At 37.9% G+C, this 22,958-nt stretch overlaps 1 protein-coding gene across 2 annotated transcripts; it reads right to left on the reverse strand.

Annotated features, from left to right (window-relative positions):
* Window positions 1–5,503: 5,503 nt before the first annotated feature.
* On the reverse strand, window positions 5,504–20,489 carry plk4 (polo like kinase 4). 2 transcript variants are annotated; one of them, NM_001128656.1, is given in 16 exon segments: window positions 5,504–6,053; window positions 7,428–7,534; window positions 8,205–8,348; window positions 8,465–8,606; window positions 9,504–9,595; window positions 10,416–10,546; window positions 11,052–11,201; window positions 11,558–11,660; window positions 12,465–12,569; window positions 13,583–13,911; window positions 13,994–14,094; window positions 17,123–18,125; window positions 18,587–18,701; window positions 18,788–18,883; window positions 19,423–19,518; window positions 20,249–20,489. In NM_001128656.1, coding segments are annotated over 16 exon segments (2,841 nt in total). In that variant the 5' UTR covers window positions 20,279–20,489; the 3' UTR covers window positions 5,504–5,956.
* Between the last annotated feature and the right edge of the window lie 2,469 nt (window positions 20,490–22,958).

Genomic DNA, 22,958 nt, shown 5'->3' on the forward strand with positions numbered 1-22,958 from the left:
AGCTCAGCGTTTTTTCTTCCTGTTTGGCTTCAGATCTTCTGAACAGGTGAAATATGGGGAGACTTAAAGGTACTATTGAGACAACTGAAGGTATGCCTGCAGCTTGAGATTAACACTTTACTAGCCTTTCCTTCTTCTTTAACATTATTTTATTCCAACGGTCATTTCCATTTTAACAACCCAAAATCGGAGATGTTGCAGGCCTACTCTAGCATTAATTTCTGGAGGATGCTGGTTATAGTGGTTAGTTATGCCTTTAAATGTGCACCTCCCACAGTACATTTGCTGAGAAAAGATCTCAATGCTTACAAAAGATGCCTGCCATGAGTATCAGAGAGAGCATTTTGGCAGCAGGTGTCACAACTGACAAACTACTCTACAATACTGTATGTTTAACTGTTATAATATACTTGCAAATTAAGTTGCAGGACCCTGTTGAACTTCTATTTTGGTCAGTATTTATATGTAACCTTTGTGTTGATATGCACACTACTGTACAGAGCTATGGAACCTTTTGGTGCTTTATGACTACTTAAAGGAGACATATAGGATAAACAAAAAAAAAAACCTCTCATCTTGTAGGTTGCTGGTTTCACTTTGGTCTAAAAATGAATACTATCTGTAAAAAAGGCCCTTTTATTTAAGCTCCCTTTAGATCCCTATCAGGTCAGCCTAGCTGCTGATTGGTTCCTATCCTACAGTGCCGTATACTGAGTGCTGCTGGCTCCCCTTCACAACATGGGAAAGGAGGCAGCAGGAAGTGGAACAGATGGATGGGGGACTAGTGGGTTTTTAAAATAAATTTTCAATTAATTAACCCGAATAACTACTTTTTAAAGTACATTCCTTCTATATTTAGAGGTGTTTTTAATGCACTGGCACATTCTTGTTTTTCATACAGTATGTCTCCTTATATAATAATATCTGATTTCATGACTATATTGGGCAGACAAGATTTTTTATTTGAGAGGAAGCAGCCATTTCCTTACTTTGGAAAGTAAAGTCATTAAAGTGATACTGACACGAAAAAACTACTTTTCAAAATATGAATATATATAAAAAGCTACCTATAGGTCATGTTGATGTTTTTTCACTGACAGGTTTGGTTTTGGTATTTGCCAAAATTAGCCCAAAGTTGCCTTGTGGCGATTTACATGATTGCCAGTGGGAAAACATTTGCAGGAGATAAGCCGCCCACAGTAGAGGATATTTATTATGGTTGATAATGCCCAGGTGTGCCATAGCCCTTAATATAATCCATTTTAATTGTACTTTCAACCTTAGACTTTAGGCAGTAGCTACACCCTAGGTTGGGTCTTTGCTAGGCCTCCCACAAACTTCTTAGAAAATGGGAAGACCAAAGGCTTGGAGCTTATATAAGGAGCATGGTGGAGAGAAATCGCCTCTTTGGCCTATGTATTACCCCCTACATAGTACAGTAGTAATAGGCTAGCAAGTGAGAAGTTAGGGGGAATAGAACCCACCTAAGGGCTAAAAGTGATTATGGTGATCCCCAGGTAAAGCCACAATTTTTGAAATAGTATGTAGCAGTCAGGTTAGTGTGGAGAACCTGAGGTACTGCTACTGTGTTTAGGTTCCAGACAGCTTGCACACACAACAGAAAATGGAACATGTAATAACACATGGGTATACGCCTGCTGCGAGCCTTCAACCATAAGGCTGCATAATTGGGCAAGCTGGGTTGGACCTGGTAGGGCAGTGCTATAGATGAGAGGGAGATTTGTGGCTGTGAAGTATATATTTTTTTCTTTTGAAAGACTTGTACAGTGTTTACACCTGGCTAAACATATATTTTGTTGATTCTTGTACATTTGTATATTTTGGTACAGGGTACTAAAGAAATACAGATATTTAATCATAATGTGTAAATAATACATAAAATTGGATGTCAAATTGTATTTTATTTTTTGCACTGGATAAACTTCATGATATAATAATAAAACCTTTTACACAGCCTTGTGTAAGTATTCTTCCCTGTTGAACTTTTTATTATGGTGGCACAAAAGTTAATTAAACAAAAAGATTCAATACCAATACTTGGTAGAACCACTTGTAGCTGCCATTAGAGCTAATATTTTGGGGGTAAGTAAATTCTTCCAGAGAAAGTTTCATGTTATTTGGACCAGTTGGATGAAACTGAACTTATATTGGGCCTATGATTAAGGACCCTGTAGACGTTTCAGGAACATTTAAAGCCGATATAACTATGACTCTCAGTATCAGCTATTTGTATATATAACTGCTATTAAAAGCAGTGTTTGTCAGTCCTTTTCTATGCTCTGCCCCGACTTCTGAAACAATGTAACACAGGCCAGCAGACTGACAGATCTGTCTTGCTGGAGGAGACTGGCTTTTGTAACAATGTTTGAAAACGGGTTGAGCAAATGCTGCTTTCAATAGCAATTACATTTACAAATAGCTTTTAAAGCACTACAAATTTGTAATAAATAAGCAACTTTCCAATATGAATTTATGTTTTCTTTTATTAGGCAAAACATTATTTTTGGGTTGGCATGTCATTTAAAAAAAGAAAACTATTTCCAGTATGCACACTGTATTATATATTTTTTTAAACCATAATCTTTTATTTGCAATTCTCCCCTTTGCTCCATCTAGCTTTGATTACTGAGCACACAAATCTTTTGGCAGCCACTGGCTGGACTACAATAAAAATCAGCTCTTCCCGGGGTTATGGGTTGCAGGGCAGCAGCTGCTGGGGTTGTTTCTGATAGAGGTTAGCTTTAGTAGTGAGAAGCAAACATTCTTTTCTGCTGCCCTGCCTTTCAGAACTCTGTGCAATGTTGATCATTTCACAATTGTCCAGCAGAGGGCATCTATGGATTTGTGCGCTCACTAATCACCACTAGTAGAGTGAAAGGTGGGTGGAATTGCAAGTAAGACTTTACAAGCCCTTTAAGGCAACAGTTTGGGAAAGGCCCTTTCCTCTTTCAACATAAGTGTCCCCATGCACAAAGCTAAGTCCATACAGAATAGATTTACAGAGATTAAACTGGAAGAATTTACCACCTTGGGTAATTGGGAACATGACTGCAAGCCAGGCCTGACCGGAGAGCAGCAGCTGTTATAATAGCAAAGGGAGGACCAACGTCACATTAATACCTTGGTGTGGGACAGGCAAGCCTGCAGATGATTTTGGCCCATTACTGAAAAAATGTACTCCGGACCTTAACGTCATCCTGAAATAGTATACCATTATTCAGTGACAATTTACTTTGAATGTCACAAATCTTTATTATAAAAAGTAAAAGCAGTAGCCATATTGTTTGACACTGTACCTTAGCTGAATTATTGTTCAAATGTTATTTCGTAAATGCATAAACCCCAAAAACTTGAATGTGAAACTTTGCGAGTTTCTATAGAAGTCAAAGGGAGTTGCCCTAGGCAAAGTCAAGCCATATTTTCAATTAGAATATTTTGACTTTTTCCGAGTTTGTAAACTCAAAAATTCAATGTATTTCAGTCAAACAAGTTATCCTTATTAATGAGCATTTGATATGCAAGTTTTTTTTAGCATAGAAAAACTAATTTGCAAACTCGAAAATTGATAAATAAGCCCATAAATGTTGGGACATGTACAAGGAGGGTAATGGTTCTATGCCTTTATAGATATACAGTGGTGTGAAAAACTATTTGCCCCTTCTTTTGCATGTTTGTCACACAAAATGTTTCTGATCATCAAACACATTTAACTATTAGTCAAAGATAACACAAGTAAACACAAAATGCAGTTTTTAAAGAGGGTTTTTATTATTTAGGGAGAAAAAAAATCCAAACCTACATGGCCCTGTGTGAAAAAATAATTGCCCCCTGAACCTAATAACTGGTTGGGCCACCCTTAGCAGCAATAACTGCAATCAAGCGTTTGCGATAACTTGCAACGAGTCTTTTACAGCGCTCTGGAGGAATTTTGGCCCACTCATCTTTGCAGAATTGTTGTAATTCAGCTTTATTTGAGGGTTTTCTAGCATGAACCGCCTTTTTAAGGTCATGCCACAACATCTCAATAGGATTCAGGTCAGGACTTTGACTAGGCCACTCCAAAGTCTTCATTTTGTTTTTCTTCAGCCATTCAGAGGTGGATTTGCTGGTGTGTTTTGGGTCATTGTCCTGCTGCAGCACCCAAGATCGCTTCAGCTTGAGTTGACGAACAGATGGCCAGACATTCTCCTTCAGGATTTTTTGGTAGACAGTAGAATTCATGGTTCCATCTATCACAGCAAGCCTTCCAGGTCCTGAAGCAGCAAAACAACCCCAGACCATCACACTACCACCACCATATTTTACTGTTGGTATGATGTTCTTTTTCTGAAATGCTGTGTTACTTTTACGCCAGATGTAACGGGACACGCACCTTCCAAAAAGTTCAACTTTTGTCTCGTCGGTCCACAAGATATTTTCCCAAAAGTCTTGCCAATCATTGAGATGTTTTTTAGCAAAATTGAGACGAGCCATAATGTTCTTTTTGCTTAAAAGTGGTTTGCGCCTTGGAAATCTGCCATGCAGGCCGTTTTTGCCCAGTCTCTTTCTTATGGTGGAGTCGTGAACACTGACCTTAATTGAGGCAAGTGAGGCCTGCAGTTCTTTAGATGTTGTCCTGGGGTCTTTTGTGGCCTCTCGGATGAGTTGTCTCTCTTGGGGTTATTTTGGTCGGCCGGCCACTCCTGGGAAGGTTCACCACTGTTCCATGTTTTTGCCATTTGTGGATAATGGCTCTCACTGTGGTTCGCTGGAGTCCCAAAGCTTTAGAAATGGCTTTATAACCTTTACCAGACTGATAGATCTCAATTACTTTTGTTCTCATTTGTTCCTGAATTTCTTTGGATCTTGGCATGATGTCTAGCTTTTGAGGTGCTTTTGGTCTACTTCTCTGTGTCAGGTAGCTCCTATTTAAGTGATTTCTTGATTGAAACAGGTGTGGCAGTAATCAGGCCTGGGGGTGACTACAGAAATTGATATTGAAATTTGAAATTGATAAACCACATTTAAGTTATTTTTTAACAAGGGGGGCAATCACTTTTTCACACAGGGCCATGTAGATTTGGAGTTTTTTTTCTCCCTTAATAACGTAAACCTTCATTTAAAAACTGCATTTTGTGTTCAATTATGTTATCTTTGACTAATAGTTAATGGTTTTTGATGAGCAGAAACATTTAAGTGTGACAAACATGCAAAAAAATAAGAAATCAGGAAGGGGGCAAATAGTTTTTCACACCACTGTATATATATAAAAGACACCACACACACTGTTTTTGGATTTAGTTGCCCTTATAAAACCAAAACACATTTACATAGAAATCCATCAAGCTGCAGGGTGGATAGGAACAGTTTCCTATGTACTTCTTAAGGAAACATATTTGAGAAAGCTACTGAAATGTTTCACTTTTACACAAGGCAACCTCAGCTCCTTTATTTGAATGAAGCCATTTAATGGGAAGAATGTTAAAAGGATCACAGAATGATCTTATTTCACTGCAGTTTTTAATTGTTTTGTTGTTGCAGTAATATTTTGTTAAACTGTGAATACAAAATAAGTTAACAAAAATAAAAAATATACTTTTTGAATTGTACAAAACATACAACATTTACATGTACAAATATATAGTAAAAGATGTGACATTCATGATATAAATGACTGAACCCCCCAACTTACAGTAGAAAAATACATTAAAGGAATCTGAAGAAAGACATTATCACAAAATACTAGAAGTGTTACTCTTTATATTTACAAAGAAAATGAGCTGCCTATTGAATGGCAACACAAATGCTGTGATGAGACAGAATCCAGGGGAGGCTGGTATTTTATAGCCAACAGAGATCACAGGGCTCAGCAGGCACTACTTTTCCATAGCGCTTCTGAAGGCTTGCATTCATTTGGCAAATTGTGGTTGTGTTGTACGGCACTGCCTTTCTCTCATTAGTGACTTGATGAACTTGCAAAGAGCATTAGAATGGAGGAGAGACACTGCAACTTGCTTTTGATGTACTCTGGAAGTTTGTCATTCTCCCCATGTCTGGAAAAGAGAATTTACTGTGTGTTACACTCAGTGTTGTAGCAAAGGGAATGAGCACCCACATAATTAGACTTTACTGGTTTCTGGAACTATTACTTTTAACGTTGCACCGTTAAAGGGCTTGGTTCACCTTGAAATTAACTTTTTATAATGATGTAGACATTGCTATTCTGAGACAATTTGCAATTGGTTTTAATTTTTTTTGTAGTTTTTTTAGTTATGAAAGACTGGAATATGAATAGAAGAGGGCCTAAATAGAAAGATAAGGAATAAAACGTAGCAATAAAAATAAAAAGCTGGAAAGATGTAGACAACGAAGCAAATAATTCAATAACTATGAAGAATAAATAAAGATGACCAAATGCAAAGCTGCTAGGAATAGTACATTCTATAACATACTAAAAGTTATCTATTCTTTAAAATCGAATAGGATGAGATTTGACAGGAATGTTTATTTGATGGACACCTAGCAAAGTGACTGTGACAACAATGCAATATTGCACAGGTTTGCAGCATCCATATGTACCAGGCAACAGAGATTTCCCTTCAGCCATACAGCATTTACTACATATCATATGCATGAATGGCTGAAAAGGGTGGTTAACTTTGAGTATGTTATAGAATGCCGTATTCCTAGCAACTTTGCAATTGGTTTAAATTAGGTTTACATTATTTTTTTGCCTTCCTCTTCTGCTGAACAAAAAGCTAGATAACTGAAATAATCATAAAAAATAGGGTTGCAAATTTTCTCAAAATATTATTGCCTACATTATACTAAAAGCTAAATTTCATGCGAACAACCAGTTAAAGGTGTATCACTGCAGGTTTGCACTTTTGCAGCAATAACTACAACAATAGATAACCTATAAAACCCTACACCGCATGCATTTTAGTGCTGCACACCATGTTTTTGATACTTAACAGTTATAAAATAGTCTAACCAGGTAATCTCAGTTGATAAATGTTGCAGGAAAGTTTTAAAATGATAAACACAATACCTTACAATGGGAAAGAATTATATTTGTAGTATTTAGTGAGAGGACCTTGTCAAAGGGCACCCTGTACAGAAGGCTTTCTACATAGGGAGTTAAGCTATTAAACTACCCTTCTTGCATACAATTTTGCTCATACATGATTAAGATAAAAAAAAATTAAAGAAAATTTCAAAATGGAGCAGTTGTCATAGGCAAAAAACTGGATTTCTCCTCAAATGTTTACATATGAACAGCTAGAGAGACTTTAGTCAAAACAAGCACTACACCACTGACAAGCAAGAACGACTTGAGAATCACTTAGAGGCATGACTGCACTCCTAATCAGATTTATTCATAGGCTCCAAAGGCCAAAATGCAGAATATTTCTATATGTGCTCACCTTGTTATCTGTCCATTCGGTGCGGTATAAATTATGGAGGAGACCCCTGGTTGAACAACAAGTTGTGATCCATCATTGAACTGGACCCATACTGCTCCACTGTTTAACTATTTGGTAAAGGGTTAAAAAAAAAAAAAAAAAACTGTAAACATGTGTGTGTTCATTAACTTCTCTATTGATTGAACAGTTAAAGCCTATTCTATAAACTGGCAAACTGCTCTCTTTAAATCCAATGTTTTCTTCCCCACAATACATGCATCCTTTTTGCTCTTTTCTAACACTGCTTCAGATTTAATCTATGTATTTTCCGCTTCCAAACTGCGTTTATTTGCTTATTTTGTCAGTAAGTCACTCTGAGGGCAGCTGATGTTTTATGAAAGTAACTGCACATTTAATACAAATTTTCTTAAGCAGTCACTATAAAAACCACCACATATATGGGCATGACGGTCTCTTTAAATATCTGCCCTTGTATCTATATCCAAGCTGTGCTTAGTACACCACACATTCTGAAAATGACACATTGATGATGCTGAATTACTTTAGGGCAATAAACAAATTTCAGCAGCAGTCACTATGCAGTCAGCTATGGGTACAAAAATAACAATATGAACATTCAAGGTCCTATTAAAAGGGTTATGGCTTCAGGGTCTGGACTAGATATAAAGTAAACAAAGGGTATTTATATCCATTTAAGGTTCTGGAACAACAGAAATACTAGACTAATTTTCTAATAAAATGGAATATACATTTATGTAATATAATTCAGATACTCACCTGAGATGCCCAGCCTACATTTTCAACAAAAACAGATTTTAGGACCTGAGCACGATCTGGAGCATGAGTCTTGAGAGTATTTGAAGTAGGTGGTGAAGGTTGGGCGGTGGTAGCAGAGAATACAGAACCCTCATAGGAAATAAGCTTTAATAAAAAAAAAAATCAAATATTTCATTATTAAATATAGGAATTGGTGGTGGTGTCACACAGCAGATATTGAAAGCTGCTATATAAAATATCACATCTGTTTTAGAACTTACAGAGGGATTAATGTTAGGCATCTGGGGTGGAGACGTTGCACTGCTGTGTAATACTCTGTTAGCAGAACTCTGCTCATCTTTTCTTTCTCTAGCACTATCTATAGTTAGTTGTGTCCTAGGAGATTCTGTTATAGCTGGCCTCCTGCAAAATATAAACACATTCTTACAGATGAAATGGTTATTAACATCAAACAAGCATTAAAAAATAAAGCTGGGATCAGCAGTGTCTTAAAAATATACCCCCTTGATAAGTGTTAGTTAAATGGGGCCTTGTGCTGATCATACTTTCCCTATTGTTTTATTAAGAAATATCTATGTTTTGTTTTTTTTGCACTAAACAAGCCAAAGATTGAAAGATTCCAGGAAGGGACGATTTAAAAGCATAATAAAAGTACAGGCAGAATACATTTTCAGCACAAGTTGTATTTATTTTACTTATGCTAAAAAATTGTGAATAAAGGAGGACACTACCCCTTTAAACAAACTCTCCTGATTATAGGGGGGGGGGGGAAGAGGAGGAGATAGCAAATGTAAAAAAACAAAGCCAGTGAGCCTTTAGCGAACAAAAAATACCAGGAATATATAGATTTTGTATTAAAGAATAGGCAGAAAACATACACAAGCATATACACATCCTTATATATTAAATATATGGCATAGGTTTTTTTTTTGTTTTACTGTGAAGGTTAACGCACTAATTCAAAGGAATAAGAGAACTGATATGATAAAGGTGATAAGTCAACCTGGCATAAAAAGTTCTACGGTAAAAGTCCTATATAAATTAAACATAAAACCCCTTTTTAATTTCTGCACTTCCTAGATGTCCCTGCCCCCCTCCTCACATTCACCTTCCCACCCCCAATGTCTATTATTATGTAGCCTATTCTAACGCATACACAAAACTATTATGTAGGATGACATGTCCCTTTAAGGCTGGAGAGTACCCGTGCCATTAAGAATTTTTTTTTCTGCACACAATATAAAGAGCCCAATTCTCCTACAACATGGCCAAGCAAATACTTATTTGTAATTCACTTACCTGCCAAACGTTATTGGAAACAAAGAAATATTTTCACCCTTTTTCTCCTCTGTGTTGATTGCAGATTCCAAAGAAAGGCAAACGCAATGGCTCTGTTTAATGCAAAAATCAGCAATACAGAAAGGGGTCAGATCCTGAATTCTTTGTTTTTTTAGCAACTCAACATTATTCCTCCTATTATCTTTTGCTTTTTCTGGACCACAGCAAAGAATTTTGTGCTGACACATATGCCCAATGCATTGAATTCTATAGCTCTAACTCTGGGCTATCACACTCCAGGTCTCTAGATCCACTCCTATAATCTTGCTATAAAGACATTTCATCAGACACTGAGCAGATCCTAGATCCTAGTCTAAGCCTAATTGCCAGGTAGTACAAAAGAAGACAGCTGCTCCCAGTTCACCTATAGACACCACTTCTTGGTGTCCTACATTGTAGATTTGTGTTCCAGGAGAAAAATTAGGGCAGCAGCTCTGTACTTCATAAAAAGAATATATTTTATAATCTTTATTTAGGTTTTTATATGGACTAAAAGAAGATTTAAATTTTTTTATGGAGTATGGAGCAGCTGCCTAATTTTTCTCCTATACTAAGGTTAAAGTCACGCAGGCAGATGGGAGTAGATCTGCACTCACCCACTCCGTGGTGCACTGCATTAGTCTGTGTCCACAAGGAGTAGATTTCAGGGCAAAAATGTGAAGGTACGCATTTTTACACCAAAATCTGGTGTGTGAACACAGGTAGTGCCTGTCACTACACTTAACAGATGGGTGCGGATCCATTTTTTATCAGCTGTTTTTATGCAAATGGAGAAACAGCCTAGTGTGTCTACTGAGCCTAAGAGCTGTGCACATCTACGCTGTTGGTATAAAACACAGGGCTTGCTAAATTTGTGCTGTCTGCAGACATTACCTCATTGGCATGATTCACATACGATCGAACTTGATCAGACAAGGTGCTCAATCTACTCCCTTCCACGGTGTATGATTTTCCAGATTTCTCTATGACTCTTATCAAATCAGGGGTCTTATGGATCTTTGCTCCTATACAGAAAAAGTCAAATACAATTTTGCATTGTTAGATTTAAAAGGTTAGTGTAAATGATAAATCATATTACAACAACCAAGAATTACTACTACATCTCCAGGGATCTTGCCACCCCAAAAGTAAGGGCCGAGGGCACTGTCCGAGGGAACAAGATAACATATACTTTTTAAAGGGACAGTAGATCCCAACTTGTATAACATCACCAGCTTCTGCTGCACAATTTTTGCCTATTTTGTAATTATGAAAACTGTGCGCTACTGGTCTTAATGCTAGAATGGTCAAGATTTGGCCGTATACAAATAATTCTTTCAAAGCACTGACATTCTGCCAATTTCCTTAGCAGACCTTGGATCTGGTCTTTTGCTTTGCACTGATATTCAGGGATAACATATACTTTTAAAATATTTATCTTCATTACTTAACTTGCAAATGGTTATCATGCTAGCTGTGGTTTGTTCTGCACAACATGAACTGTAACACAGTTGCGTAGCATATACTTACCATCATAGAAGCAGACTTCAAAATCAGCATTGGGACCATTTTCCATTAACATACACTTTGCGTATCTTGTGTAGTAGGTAACCTTTGGCATTTTAGATCGTACGAGTTGTATGAACTTTGCAGCATACTGATATTTTTTCCAATATTTTTCTAAAGAAGAGTAAATACAAGGAAAATTATTCTAACCAGTTATGGATTTAAAAAAGTTGTGTGTGACTTTTTATTCTGAGAAAAAGAAAAGCATTCCCATATTACAGATGCTCAATTCAAATGTAATTTTGTGTTACAAGCAAGGCAAACCTAGAATTTTCATGCTAATCTGGCTACTGGGAGAGTGTTGTTATTGGAGACTACAGCTGCTATTTCATTTAACCTCAGCAAATTAAATAGTACATAAAATGCTTGCTGTGCTGAATAACCTACACACATTAGTACTGGATCAACACCTAGTACATATCTTCCCTTTAATATGTTCAAAAATGTTTCTTTTTTTAGTGTCGCTTTACCTGGTAAACTGTCAAAAGTGTAACTGCGCATGTTTTCTGGAGGAGATGGAGGTCTCTCAACTAAAGGAAAACCTTTCCCTTCATTTGGATGATACACATAAATCTAATTGGTTAAAAAAAAAAAAAAGTTATCACAATGTATATACATATAAAGAGAACAGTCATTTCTTCTCACATTCTGTTCTCTATTACTGCATAAGCATGCTTATTTTTACTTTACTAATAAGGCTTATGGCATAGTTGTAATTTTGACTAAGCATTTCCTCAGTAACAATGCCATGCTCATCAGCCATAGACTCCAGTACAAGCCAACACAAATTACATGAATTTTGTGCTAATCTGTGTGCCCCATCCCTCACCAATGCTCTGTGCAGATGCTTTGTTTCGTATGAAAGGTGAGGTGGCAAGATGGACAATTTAGACATCACACAGCCAATGCGGATTCAAGAACCTCAGAACTTTTCTGGTCAAAGAGCTGTAGTATAAAATAGCATGTAAAGCAAGTCTATGACAGGAACAATAGCAGACAAATAGTAAAGCCCACCCGCAGTCTCTAGGTTACCAACATGTTGTTTTAATTGTTTCATCTGTAGTATATATACTATATAGGCACTGAGGCACTGCCCACCAGCACAACTAATTTGAAATTGCTCTGCATGTAATTTAGCAAAACATTCTATTTTACTAATGGAATAGGGATCTCCTAAATGATTTTAATGATTTGTTTTCATAGCCAAAATTAGTTAGATTGCTCCTGGAGTTTAGCAAGTTGGAGACATTGAGAATTTTTAAAAGCATTCAAAATCTGTGCAAAAGGCATGAGCTGTGCCCCTAACATTTATTGTAAATTACTAAATACTAAAACTGATATCTTCTTTTTACAAATAAACTTCTTTTTTGTACTCACCAAATTTCCATCACAAGATATCCTTAACACCTCTTTTACACGTTCTTGAGAATTTTGCTCTTTTAGGAATTCCATACAGACTTCTCCGGTCTCAAGGATACTAACCTAGAAAAAAATGTTTGTTTGTTTTTTTCATAATAATATAAAAGTAAAACAGAGCTTCTAGGGAGAATAAGAGGGGGTATAACTAGGCAATGTGTTTAGCTCCAAAGGGGATACCCTAGGGCTGTTGTACCTATTTGGGATTAAACCTCCCTGCATGGTACAAAATTGTAAGTAAGTACATTACTTACATTAAGTACATTAGTACATTAACCCATACTAATTAGACATTTACTTTAAGTGCTGTTTAAACCAGTAAAAGGTACATTGCTTATTAAGGGCTAGGTGACATGTTAGTGCATCATAACAGGAACAAATTTGAAATTTGCCCATTAATCAAAATAGCGTTAGCAATGCAATTCTGTACTGAGATTTAAAGGGAAACAATGAGACCACAACTTGATTTGGAGACCAGTTACAACAGTGTACATTTACATGATTACATGGGCTATATAACTTTCCTTTTAATTCTGAATGCCTGAACTATTTTATCTACAGAACATGAAGAGTGTGCAAAAGGAAATACTAAAACTGTAGGGCTAAACTACCTTGTGGCGTAAATACTGACTATAAATTGAAGGCTTTAGTAATATAATCATTTGTTTTCCTTATCCTTTCTTAGCTCTAAGAGGACATTTACTGGGTAATAAGCTATGCATGTTCTATATATATTCTGGGCTGGGAATCTGTATGAATTAGAGAAGAGACTATACAATGATATATATACAAGCTGGGAATAACTTCCATTCCCAGAGAGAGACTTTAGTGAGTGGGGAGGAGCGATTTTCTGTTTGTATACTGTGATCAGACAGCTATGAATAAGTGAAACAGTCATGCAAGTCACATTATAAAAACGACAATGGTATTTCTTTTAGTGCAATGTATAAGGATTTCGAAAACTAATATCTCAAGTGACCACTGTTTGCACAAGTAATTTGAGAAATGCAAACTTCTATTAAATAAATATTTTGTCTAGGTTATACAAAAAAAATGTTGTTCCCTTTGTTTCAACATACCACTGCATTCTTTGTTTTTTGTCTGATTGGTTTCAATCTTTCCGCATTTAATGGAGAAATAATGGATCGCAGGGTACTGGATCCAAATGCCTGCTGTGGTACCCTGGCTTTGCTCTGCTCCCCAAACTGACTTTTTTCAGCCTTGTGCTGTCCAGAAGGGAGTTTACTTATTCCTCGCAGGACACTCTCAACGGAGGAGTCTGTATCTTTTTTCCTCTTTACATCATTCCAGGCATATTGCGGAGCTCCATTTTGCATGGTCTGTTGGCTGTAGAAATCTCCACCCATGTTACTAACACTGCTTGTATCTGGCGTATTTTTAAATTTACCTGGGAAAGAAAATAAAGAATGTTAAACTGATATACAAAACTGAGAAGTCAGAATATTCTCTTGGCTTAGTGTGCAACTTACCATTTAATTGCATTGCTCCAAACCACTGTTGAACAGTTTCAGCTTGGCACTTATCGCCGGATCTTGGAGTAATTTGCTTTGCTGGGCACATGAACTCAGAACTTGGGAAAAAGGAAAAGTGAACAGTCATTATCAGATTTATTTTTTTTAAATGTTCAATTTCCCTAAGTAAAAATATACAATGGACAAAATACTTTTCCTCTTTAAAAGTAATCTTATGCAAAACAAGTCACTTTCTCTAAATAAACTTGTGTTGAAATAAACATACCTAGATACAATGGAGGTATCATAAACTTGGTTTCTGCAGTTATATGAACTTACACATGGAGCAATTTTAGCTGCATGACCATCATCAAACAGACTGCACACAAAGCAACCAGAATTCCTAAGTCAGTCAGGCCCAGAGTACTGGGCGTCAGTCCCACTGAAAACCGATTTGGAAACCGAATTTCATCAGCTGGCACTCCAGTTGTTGAGATGAATCACAGTATTAGTTTATCAGTATTACTTTAGCACGTTATCTGGTTCCTATATTAATCTTAAGGCTAGATTGAGAATTCCTTTTATTCATAGCTCTTCTATTTATCTTCAAATCATTCCACAGTTGTGAGGTTAAGGGCTGTGACAGACGGGGAGATTAGTCGCCACACAACAAATCTCCCCCTGAAATGCCATCCCACCGGCTAGAATGTAGATCGCCGGTGGGATGAAAACTTTGGTGATTTCAGCTCCGTGTATGCCATGCCACCAGCGATTTACATTCTAGCAAGTGGGATGGCATTTCAGGGAGATTTGTTGCATGCGACTAATCTCCCCTTTTGCCACGGCCGTAAGGGCACAGGAGACGCAGGCCAATACCATTCCCATCAGTGCAGACACACAACGGAGCAGGTGGGAGAATATTGGCTTCTCTCTTCCGAAGTAGAAAACGCATATGGAAAGTAGCAGAGTCTGTGCTCTTTGATTTCTCATTATGGTATAAAATAAAAGCTGTTCTTGAAATATTTACATGTCTAATTTGGCAGCTTAGCCAGTCTTCCCTAAACAACTGGGACTGTCTAGGGCATCTAAAACCCTGTCTGTAACCACAACTTGGTAAGATATTAAATTATGGTGACAAAAGAAATCAGGCAAGCTCTACGCCAGGCAATGGATATAGCCCTTGTCCAAAAGGTCTGCATGTGCTTCTATGTGATTCATTCTTTAGCCTGGGCCAATCACATCAGCCTGATTGGCCAACAATATACTGCCCATATACTTCTGGCACAGTAAACTCATGAAAATTAATTTCTGCGTAGCTATTATTTTACTGATATTGTTACTTTTTATTTTTCTATTCAGGTCCTATACTATTCCTTTAAACCACTCTTTGGTTGCTAGGTTAATTTGGGACCTAGCAACCAGATTGCTGCTGAATTTCCAAGCTGAAAAGCTGTCGAACTAATAATTATAGGTAAATAATTAAACTAAAACTAATTAAAAAACTACAAATAAAAAAATTAAGACCAACTGAAAATTATCTCAGATTATCACTTTCTACATCAAACTCAAAGATGAACAACCCCTTTAAAAATGACACAGGTTAACTTGTAAGCCAGCAGTACAATATTATACAGAAAAAATACCAGCTTTCACATAATTTGCAATCAAACTGCAATTTACACTGACTATTTTACATTACCAAAAAGATAAGGAGAAAAAACAAAAACAAAAACAGCTGCAAACATACATGCCATTTAGATCACAAACAAGTCATAAAACCATGGAATCAAATTTGTTGTCTTTTGACTGTTTTTCTTCTTTTTGGTTTTGTAAAAACATAAAACAATAATCTATAAATAAAAAAAATAGTTTGTCTTTAGCACCTGCTGATAGAGTTATAATATTTTCCTCTCATCTTCCAATGAATCTGTTAGCTAAAGGATAAATACAGGACCTTATCTACAAAAGGATAAAGCTTAAATGCTATAAATAACAGGCACATCAAACAAAGCCGTTTATATTTCAGATAACATAAGCATAGTTATATACACTGTATTTTACACATGCAGTTACACACAGACACAGATACATACCTGTATGTACAAGTGCAAAAGGTAATAAGCAATCACTGCCTAGCTAGCAATCACTGCCCACCTAGCATTTAGCGAAACACAGATTAGTGTGGTTTTACCTTACTACTAATTGGCAGGACAATTCTATTACTCAAGAATATGCACCATCTGTATTAAATGGAAAAACGTTATCCCAGATAATCTGATTCTGTCTTTCTGGACACCTAATTGATCCCAGTGGATTCCACATCTTTTTTAAAGATTAACATGGTTGCATCCATGTTAGCCCAGTAAAAAGTTATGTGATATGTAATGCTACCGTTTGCATTCATACAAGCAGTCTAAGAGAACATCAGATTTTATTTTCTAGGTCATGTACAGAAATAATTTGTATTAGGTGTGAATGAGTGAATGACCTTGATCTCAACACAACTGAACCCTTGTGGGATTAATTAGAATCCTGTGGCTCACTAGAAGCAGATCCCACCAACAATGTTCCAACACCAAGCAATAATTCTCAAAAATGTAGAGGCTGTTATAGCCCCAAAAGGAGGACCAACTTTACATTAATACCCCAGTTTTAATAATGAGATGCAGGCAGATTTTCGAGTGCCTGAAATATACAATACTGTATACTAATACATGAGCTAAATAAAAGATTTTCCTATTCTATTTACTTGGGACATATTTTTGGATTATACCCTAAAGGGCGTATTTATTAACACTGGAGACAAACATCACCAGCAACATAGCAACTGATCAGCAATTAGATTTGAATAGTCACTAACAAGTTAGAAAACAAAAGCAAAGATCTGATTGTTGGCAACATTATGGCCAACAACACCGGTGATGTTGGTCTTCAGTGTTAATAAGCACACCTCTAATGTATGAGAACATTTTTGAAGCAGTAAATATTTGTATATCCTTACAAATCTAAATAGATATAAGCAACCTTGCATGTGGCACTTCCCTAAATCAGATTAAACAGATTCAAGAAACAAATATGTTCCTATCTGTGGTTATGAACACCACAACACATTACACATATTACTATAGGTTATGACGTTTTACTTACGGGGTTTTTTCTTTTACTGGGGGAGAAGTGTGTCTCTCCAAAGAACGTTCATCTGTAAACATCTGTGGAATATCTCCATAGCTTTTAGGTGGCGAAGAAGTACAATAGCCCTTTAAATTACTTGGTTTAGCAAGCATCTCCACTGAATGGCACCTCTCTGAAAAGCTGCTTGGTTTACCATAAGTTTGGCTTTGAGAAGTTCCTGACCTGTCAGAGGAATGAGCCCTTCGCAGGTAACGAGAATGTGGTCTGTCCTCACAGGCAACAGTTTTCCTTCCATTGCCCTCAGAAAAGTCATTATTTTCCCTCTGTGTATTATGAAAGCTTCCACCATTTGATCTTTCAGCAGGATGCTTATCCCTAAATTGGAATATATTGACTTTGTTAGGGAGGGAAGGGCCAGACAAGATCCTTTTCTCCTGAAAACGGCCACTTATACTAACTCCAGAAGAGCCAGTGAAACCAGTGGAGATTGTAGCATGCCCACTATCAATGGAGTCCTCAACAGCTCCCATAACTTTACTTTGGACATTAGAGAAACCAGTCATAAATGCATGGTCTAAAACTGATGAAAGGCTTAACCGATCTGCTGGGTTTTTTCTTAGCAACTGAAATATTAAGTCTTTGGCCTCCCTTGACACAAAGTCAGGCATTTCATAGTCTGCCAGTACAATTTTATTCAGCGTATTCTTTACAGTGTCTGTGTCAAAAGGTGGTCTTCCAACAAGAAAAGTATACAGCATACATCCCAAGGACCAGACATCTGACTCAAGGCCATGAGCACTCCGTGTAGCAATTTCAGGAGCAATGTAGTTTGGTGTGCCACACATAGTAAAATGCTTCTCATTTGGCATTTTCAACTGAGTTGCTAAGCCAAAATCTGCAATTTTGATATTCATGTCACTAGACAGCAGTAGATTGGAAAGGGTAAGATCCCGATGTAATATACCATGTGAATGAAGATACAGCATTCCGGTAACAATTTGGTGCATAAAATGACGGGCTGTAAAACAAAAAAACATAATTAAATAAGTTTATAGCATTTAGATTTTTTTCACACTAAAGTCAGGAACTCCAACATGCCCTTTACATCCCTAGGCCTCTACAAATTATTTGACCTACTGTTTATACTGTTACTTCCCCAATATTAAATAATTCCCCTTAATTAAAGGCTAGCATTAAACAGATATTTAGTTGTCACACAGCTATTACATTGTGCCAGGAAAATATTAAACTCTGATGAAATACTAGAATGAACTTAGCACTAGAAAACACAATTCCGATTAAATTCTCATTTTTAAGCTCACGCTGTATTAAGATATTAACTTAAGTAAAACATTCCTTGTGCAACTGCTTTACCCTATTTGTGCAGCCACTGCTGAACATGAACAGTTATTCTACAATGAAATCGTCCAAACATACATACACTGAATATGTAGCCGTAACAACCAACATTATATTTACCTTCATCTTCAGAGAAAGGTTTTTTCCTGTTCTTTAAAAACCTGTTCATCTCCCCATTGTGGCACATCTCAAGAATCAGATACACATAATTGCTGTCTTCAAAATAATTATACAGCTAAAACAAAAAATGAGACTAGAATAAATTATATATGAAAACAATCAAGTACATGTCACAGTGAAATATAAAAGTGAATAACTTACCTCCAGGATAGAAGGGTGTTTTAACTGACAATGGATCTCAACTTCATTTCGGACTCTCTGCACCATTCCAACCTTCTGCATGGCTTTTTTGTCTATCTGTAAATTGAAAAAAACAAGCCTTTACATTTCAACACTGCTCAAGAAATTTTAAGTACAAATAAAAGGAACAGGGATGGAATACTAAGTAATATATAAATGACAGGGAGTATACATTGTAACGCATTGTGCCACTCATAACATATAATATGGTTGCCATTTTTCTTTCTGCAATAACATTACTAAATAGATCCAAATTTCTCAGGAAGCTAAGTAATTTTAGTATCAACTTTCACTACCTGCTTGGCAGTGGTTGTACTTTAGTGTAAAGGCACACAGGGAGATTTGTTGCCGGCGGTTACATTTGGGCTACCGCGAACAACAAATCTTCCTGGAATGATTTTCCATGGGCAATAAAGTGAATCATCGGTGGCAAAATATAGGCAGTGCTTTGTTTTCCCCAAGTTTCCTGACATTTCATGTGGCATAACCCTTAAAGTATAAGGGCAGCAGGTGATTTAGACACATCATTTCAGTTCCTCCAGCCCTGGCAAAGCAGCATCTGTCTACAGAGGTTGTGAACCTTCCTTTATACTTACCATTTTGATGGCTACATCGATGCCAGTGTTGATAGACTGGGCCCTGTACACACAGGCAAACGAGCCTTTGCCAAGGAGATTGAGAACTTTGAAGTCCTTTAGGGTGAGAAAAGAAAAATGATGTGTCAGATTCAATTAAAATAAATACTAGACCCAAAATTCTCTCCCGTGCCCGCTGCGATGTCCATCTTGCAGCTCCTGGCATCTGACATTTACTGTCAAATATCAGATGGTGCAGAGGGTTGTAGTTTAAGGCATGAGGGAATTCCTGCAGTCTATATAGAGACAAGTGAGGATTATTACATGGCAGTGTACCTCTATGCAACTCTCCTGTGCCATTGGTGCCTTGCCCCCCTCTGTCTCATCCTGCTCCCCACCATGTGAGGGCTCCTCTTTAGAGGCCAGGTTAGGGAACAGAAAGGTGAGGACCCTCTCCAGCATCTTCCCCTGCAGAGAGCAGCTGCGGCCAGAAGTGAAGTCGGCCTGCTCGGGCACTCACTGATACAGGAGGAGGCCCCCGGGGAATAATGACAGCTCAGGAACATCCCGGGAGTATTCCCGCTGCCCCAACTGACAGGGAACATAACAATAAACTCTCAGCAACCACAGCGTGGAACAACAACGGGAGGGGCGGGGCTTACACCACCGGGGGAACTGATATACGTAGCTATAACAACGCCTAAAGGGGGTATCACGTAGCTCATACTAATAGTGCGTCCTAGCTGGTGTACTACAGCTCCCGGCAAGCTCCCCTGCCTTACAGTACAACCTCTAGAAAGCTGTGCATTATACGCCCTTTTCACACTGACACCAATAAAGGCCGCACCTCTCTCCTCTCCCCTATGCTGCCAGCCATGCTGTTTTTCTCTCGCTGCTCGCTCCCGGTTCATCGTCCTCGATTGACCGCACGCCACTCCGTAGCGGCGGGGATAGGGAACCCGGCGGCGGCGGCCGTCACGTGATCCAGTTGGCAGTAGGTCGGGCTCGCGGGCCCCCGATACATTTCCGCGCTTCTCGCACTAACAGATAGAAATTTCAAAAATTCCGCCCGTTACAGTCACGTGAACGGAAGGAACTGAGGGGGCGGGGCCACAGGAAGGCATAACGCTGCGAGGCAGGAGACTGGGCAATGCGTGGGGGCGTTGTTGTGGGAGTTTTGAATTCCCTTTGAGGAGGGGTAAACTAGTGAAGCCGGAAAAACAAATGAAATAAAGTTACACTTTAAAACTATGCTCCAGTCTCTTTGATGGATGTTGGTGTTCCTGTGTCAGGAGTGCTGAATTTACACTTTTTCAGGGCGTGTGGGACTTTAGCGATATGTGCGCGTCTCTGCCATTTTCCTTGTTATGGGAGAAGCTGCGTTTTCATTGATGTGTTTTGATGCGCAGCCCCTTGATGCTGATGTCAGTGGCGTTAGATTTGCATTTCAAGCTCCAATGGAGGTCCAACCTTTCTGTCAGGGTCCTCTTTAGCTCATAACAAGGTTATTGATGTATAACATGCAACAGCCCTGAATACACTGACAATTGTGTTCTTATAGATGGTGCTTAGTAATGACCATTTGGCTTTATGGCGCCTCAGTTTTATTGATTTTATTTGTGCCTGGTGCTTACTTGTTTCTGTCAGTGACAGGCTGAGACTTATAATTTACAAGCAATGATGCATTATGTATTAAACTAATTCCACTCCACTTTTTTTGCATAGCTTGATAAAAATGCCCCATGCTGCGTGGGCATCAAACACCACAAGACAACTGGGTACAGTGTTTTCAGTTGCAGCAACTGTGATGGATTTATAAGAAATGACAATATCAGGGTCAAACCAAGGCAGATATATTGCAAAGAAAAATCAGAAGTATGTAGGCCACTAGATGGTGCATACTAAGCAATGAGCAATGGATGGTAAAGCATACAACAAAAGTGAAAAGGCATCTATCCGAAAGAGGAAATGATAGAGACTGTAAGCTTTACTGGGGCAGGGCTGATGTGAATTCTGGTATCCATTTACCCCCAAATCTCAAACATTCCCAGTGGAACAGTTGGATTGGGCAGACAGTACTATTTTAGAACTGCTCAGCTGTGCATTGTGACAAAGGACAAAACATGCCTGCCATTCCCCCCGTCTGTCACAGCCCTAAGGGTCTATTTACCTACTACCCTGATTGGTTGAAAGATAGTGATGAGGACAGGCCCACTTACCTATTTGATCAATGGCATGGTGGTATTCCATAGCATAGAGAACTTATCAGCAAGAAGGAATGTTTGAAAAAAGAGTATTTGTTTTTTAATATTGCATTATTTTAAAGATGTGCAATGTCATCAGCTAGTTTGCTATAAATACAAAGAGCTGGGAAGCTACTGCCTGTCAGTATGCTTCAACATGTTTACTGGAAAAATTTAAAGTTCAAAAGTAAGCAGAGAAAGCAATAAGCCAGATACAAACTGATTGTCATAGTGACAGATGAACTCACATTGTTTTTGGTGCTAAAGAGCAAACATAACCATGATTCCATATTTGACATATCCTCTTAGAGAACAATGCAGTAGTACCTGATAGGCATTGTTGAGATTGATGTCATAAGCCTCAGCAGAGACAAATAAATGAAAGTAGCTGTGGAAATATACTATAAGGGGCAAAAAGCAGGAGGGATAAGTTGTTGCATAAGGACAGGAGGTTGTAAGCACTGTTCCCTCTAAGCTGTGCGCGTGTGCGCGCGCACACGACTTTCCGAACCCGCGCACACAAATTAAAATAGCGCGCACAAAAATTAAATTTTTGTAACTTGATTTAGACAAACTGAAAGACCTGCGCAAAAATGCCCATAACTGAACTCCAACAAACATTCTGTAGCGCACAAAAATTTAATCTTGCTTTAAAATGCGCACGGATGATATTTTTTGCGCACACAGCCTATAAAAAATTAGAGGGAACGTTGGTTGTAAGTGGGGTCAGATGAGTGCAGGGGTTCTTGGGTATCCTTACCTGTTGGCCCAGCACTGGGAATGACATTAAAGTTAACTTAAATTTATCAAACAAATCAAAGTAAGCTGCATGGACATAATATAAAATAAACCTGCAGTGTTCACAGCATCAAGCTTCAGAATATGTGCATGCAACATAACATACGCTGCCGAGGACCAATTCGCTGGACGGACATGTGCAGAGAGAGTTAGTAGCCAGTGCAAGAATAAGGAATATGTGCTGGTCTCACAGTACACATTAAATGTATTTAACAGATGCAAACCAACATTTTTCAGACCCCATACACAGGTCAAAATACTGCCGACTCAATCTGGAGGTGCCAAGTTGGCAGCTTTTGTATAGCCACCTTAAAGGAGACCTGTCAACCCAAGAAATAATTCCAAAACCTTTTCTATCATGTTAACTGGACAAAATTGACTTTACTTACACTATTCAAATTATTAAAATTTTGTTTCCTTCGGTCTTGGAATCTACAATCACAACAAGCAGACAGACACCATTTTGTGGACTTTTGTATCACCCCAAAATCTTGTGAATGTGCTCAGGCATAGAGG

The sequence above is a fragment of the Xenopus tropicalis genome, chromosome 1, assembly GCF_000004195.4.
Source record: "Xenopus tropicalis strain Nigerian chromosome 1, UCB_Xtro_10.0, whole genome shotgun sequence".
Lineage (NCBI taxonomy): Eukaryota > Metazoa > Chordata > Amphibia > Anura > Pipidae > Xenopus > Xenopus tropicalis.

What these genes read in the sequence shown, in the direction of transcription:
- plk4 (XM_012958992.3), bottom strand. Translation starts at nt 19,863, where the DNA reads ATGCTGGAGAGGGTCCTCACCTTTCTGTTCCCTAACCTGGCCTCTAAA. An exon ending in CACAGGAGAGTTGCATAGAG is followed by an intron (nt 19,519 to 19,737) that starts GTACACTGCCAT and finishes CTCACCCTAAAG; the next exon opens with GACTTCAAAGTTCTCAATCT. An exon ending in ACCTTTCTCTGAAGATGAAG is followed by an intron (nt 18,126 to 18,586) that starts GTAAATATAATG and finishes TTTGTTTTACAG; the next exon opens with CCCGTCATTTTATGCACCAA.